The sequence below is a fragment of the Chrysemys picta genome, chromosome 9 (assembly GCF_011386835.1).
Source record: "Chrysemys picta bellii isolate R12L10 chromosome 9, ASM1138683v2, whole genome shotgun sequence".
Classification (NCBI taxonomy): Eukaryota; Metazoa; Chordata; order Testudines; family Emydidae; genus Chrysemys; species Chrysemys picta.
This window is the reverse complement of record NC_088799.1, coordinates 71,543,230-71,547,043: the sequence shown is the minus strand read 5'-3', so window position 1 is coordinate 71,547,043 and position 3,814 is coordinate 71,543,230. Positions and strand designations below refer to the sequence as shown.

The 3,814-nt window shown below is 41.2% G+C and overlaps 1 protein-coding gene across 1 annotated transcript; it reads right to left on the bottom strand.

Annotated features, from left to right (window-relative positions):
- Positions 1 to 279: 279 nt before the first annotated feature.
- Positions 280 to 1,273, bottom strand: LOC135973410 (histone chaperone ASF1-like). The gene has a single exon (XM_065556487.1). It carries the CDS (start codon positions 1,031 to 1,033, stop codon positions 419 to 421), a length of 615 nt encoding a protein of 204 aa, XP_065412559.1. The 5' UTR covers positions 1,034 to 1,273; the 3' UTR covers positions 280 to 418.
- Between the last annotated feature and the right edge of the window lie 2,541 nt (positions 1,274 to 3,814).

The following is a 3,814-nucleotide window of genomic DNA, read 5'->3' as shown; positions in this document are numbered from 1 at the left end:
CTTCGTTAGAATTGCAAACTCTATGATTTCATGATCACTTTCACCCAGGCTGCCTTCTACTTTCACATTCTCAACGAGTTCCTCCCTATTTGTTAAAATCAAGTCTAGAACAGCTTCCCCCCTAGTAGCTTTTTCAACCTTCTGAAATAAAAAGTTGTCTCCAATGCAGTCCAAGAATTTGTTGGATAGTCTGTGCCCCGCTGTGTTATTTTCCCAACATATATCCGGATAGTTGAAGTCCCCCATCACCACCAAATCTTGGGCTTTTAAATACTGTTTTTTTCTTATAAACTTTCTACAGGATGTTTTAAAACAACTTCTTCACGTTGTTTGTTGACTATGTACTTAAGGAATTTCAGGCAAATAGTTCTGGTTGTTTTTACAGCTTAACACATGTACAGTATCAAAATGATGGTAGTCACATGCAGTCCATATGAGATTCTAACATGACATTTAATGAATTTTCTGATGTTGACCACCCCTTTGATGCTGAAGGTAATGCATCTGTAGAAAGAAGTGACTGTAGATTTGGGTTACTGCTCTCTGCATCTTCCAGTTTTTCAGTGTTGTCCTCCCAGTTAATGTGGAATCTTGTGACTCTGGAGTTAGATGCCAAAATATTCCTTTGTAGCTTAGAAAAGTCTGGTTTTACTGGAGGATTCTCTCTCAATTCTGTTTCAGTATATTCATTGTTTACATAATAGCCGACTCTAATAAATTCTTGGCCTCGATAGGTACATGTAATTAACACAACTGTTACACCTACTGCATCTGCATCTGGAATAAGTCCTGGATTAGGAGCGTCAGCCTGAAATACAAACATGTGCCTTCCTGCAGGAACAGGTCCTACTAAAACGGAGTCTAAAACTTGATCATACTCCTCACTTTCTGCTGAACCCACATAAATTATTTTCCATTCCAAATCTTCAGACAGATCCTCTATGCACTCAAACGTGATTTCGAATTGAAAAGGATTGTAGAAAGGAGAAGGATTATCCAACACCACTACATTGTTCACCTGAACCTTTGCCATATTTTGAAAAAAATACAAACAATAGGAATAGGGTGTTAATGCAGCACAATAAAGTCCAATGTGTTATTTTTTTGTAAAGCACAAACTCCAGTGCTAGTACTTGGTCAAGGTTGTAGAGCTATGACTTGAGAAACTTTTTTTTTTCTTTTATTTACAACAGGAACACTCCACACTGTTTTGCAGCTTTCCTATTTCACTAAACTACAGCCCATTCTGCTCTGTTAACTGGCAGCCTTGGCAGTGATTGGCTGCACACTGGGTGTGCATACAGTCTTGCTTGTATCATCATACAGGGGTATTCATAACTTTATATATAATGTTGCTACACACATTTCACCATGGTGTTACTGACCAGTGAGTTATTCGTTTTCAAATAATATCTCACAAGGCATACTTTTGTACAAAGACTATTAGAATCGTGTGTAGGGTGTGAATACAGGGGTGCATTCGGTCCCAGTACCCCTTCAACTGCTTCCCTACCTTCAGCCCTCTCCAGCTCTCCAATTGGGAAGCCAGCAGGCACCTCTTTTGTTGCTCTCTTGCCTTCAACTTTCTCCAGCCCTCAAACTGTGGCTCTCTGGCTTGAGGATGTCAGCAAGGAAACTCTCGCTGCTGTCCTGCCTGCAGCCTTTTCTGGCCCTCTGGCTCCAACTCTCTAGTGTGGAGACATCAGCAAGTAATTCTCTCCCCACTGCTCCCCTTCCTACAGCCCTCTCTGACCCCTGGCTTTGGCTCTACAACTTGGAAGAAAGCAGGCAACTCCCTCTGCTGTTCTCCTGCCTTCAGCATGCCCCCCAGGAACCACCTACATCTTCCTTCATAGACTTCCTATAGTCTGCTTATCTCCGGCAGCTCTCATATGCCCGTTTCTTGATGCCATTCAGCGACTTCCCTCCTCTAGGGCCCCAGTGCCTTCTTTTAACCCTAAATGGGATCAACCAACTAGTCACAGGTACACTGGCCTCTTCTCTCAAATGGACAGTGCCACCCTGTGACAAGGTTGTAAGCTCTTTGGGACATGGACCATTTTCTGGTGTACATTCATACAATGCCTAGCACAGTTGGGCCCCAGCACTGATAGTGGCCTCTAAATGCTACAGCAATACAAATTAATAACAACCAGCATTGCCATGTACTAAATGACCTATAGATAGATAGATAGATAGATAGATAGATAGATAGATAGATAGATAGATAGATAGATAGATATTATATAAAGATAGAGTCCTCCTCTAAATGGCTTAGTGATACTATCACAACATCTGATATGCATTTCTGGATCACTAGAGATGCACCAGGTTGGATGTTAATCTCAAACCAGTTTTAGACAGGTGTAGCTCCTTTCACTTCCATGGAGGTACTCCTGATTTACACCAGCAAGAGAGCAGAATCAGGTCCATATAGTGCTGTTTATCCAAGAATTTCAAAACCCTTGTCAAATATTGATTTTGGCCTCATGTCAGACATAATGCACCAAAGACATATGCATACAAATTGCACGATGACCACAGGGCCTGTGATGTATTGTTCTTAATAAGCACAATTTTCTTCTTCAAAGCACTTTACAAACACTCATAGATGAGTAACTAGGGGTGATGGGGGTACTGCTGCATCCTCTGGCTTGAACCCCTTGGCAGGGTTTACAGTTTCGTTCAATGGTTCTCAGCACCCCCATTATGCAAACTGTACCACCACCTCAGCAAGTTTACACAAACATGGGGAAACAGAAGCAGACATGCTAAGTGACTAGCCCAAGTTCACAGAAAAACCTCTATTGGAGGCAGGATTAGAACAAGTGTTTCTAGTTCCTAGTTTCATGCTCACGCCATAAGACAACACCACTATTATTGCTTACGTGCCCCAGAATGTAGAGAGAGGGATAGAACTGCAAAATTCCACAGAAGATATACAGAGCCTGCATGAGCCATCTTGTTCAGTTTTAAATGCCGTTACGCCGTGAGCAGCAAATTTTATCTTCTCACAACATAAAAAATCTGCAACCCATTGCTGCAAAGAGCAATAAGGGGATAAAGATATCATGAAATTAATCAAAACCCTAGTGGAATAAAAAGACTGAGTCTGTGCCCTGCACATCTTGTGATAACTAAGTGATATATGTATCTCCTGATAACCATACCTCCTTTGGAGATTTGCAATTTCAGTGGCACTACACCACATCTCCCTTCATGGAGCTAGCTGTCCAGGCTTAAGACGTTTTGTACATCTTATGTCTAGAAAATAATTGTGAAATGAAAGAAAAAAATAAAATGTCAAATCTTTTTCAGCTTTGTAGGTATATATGCAAATTAACAATTACATACAAAAATACATAAAACAGGAAATACAGACCCTTCAGATTTACATAACAGCAGAGTTTGTATTCTCACAGCAAGTTTAGTCCCTGATCCTTCAATAAGATCCATGCTGGTGAACCCTGGCACTCACACGGAGACTCACTGGAGCCAGTGGGGCTCCAGGCAGGAATAGGGTTCTGTCTGCATGGATTCAATTGACAGATCAAGACATTGCCCTTTATGAATTCTTAATATTTTCATTCTATGTCATAGGACAATTTTGTGCATGTATAGGAATCTGGAAGTCCACATGTAAGGCACTTCTACATTACATATGCTCTCAGCCACCTGAGGATGTTCATGACAAAAAGGAATTCCCAGCTGGCGAGTTCTGATGGGTTTATTATCCTTTTGTGCCAGGAAAACCATGTAAGAAACCCATAGCAAAATGGAGACTCAAGCTTGGTAAGCACTAAGTCAGTGCAGA

Excerpts from the sequence above, each read along its gene's own strand:
- LOC135973410 (XM_065556487.1), bottom strand. The coding sequence starts at position 1,033 with ATGGCAAAGGTTCAGGTGAACAATGTAGTGGTGTTGGATAATCCTTCT.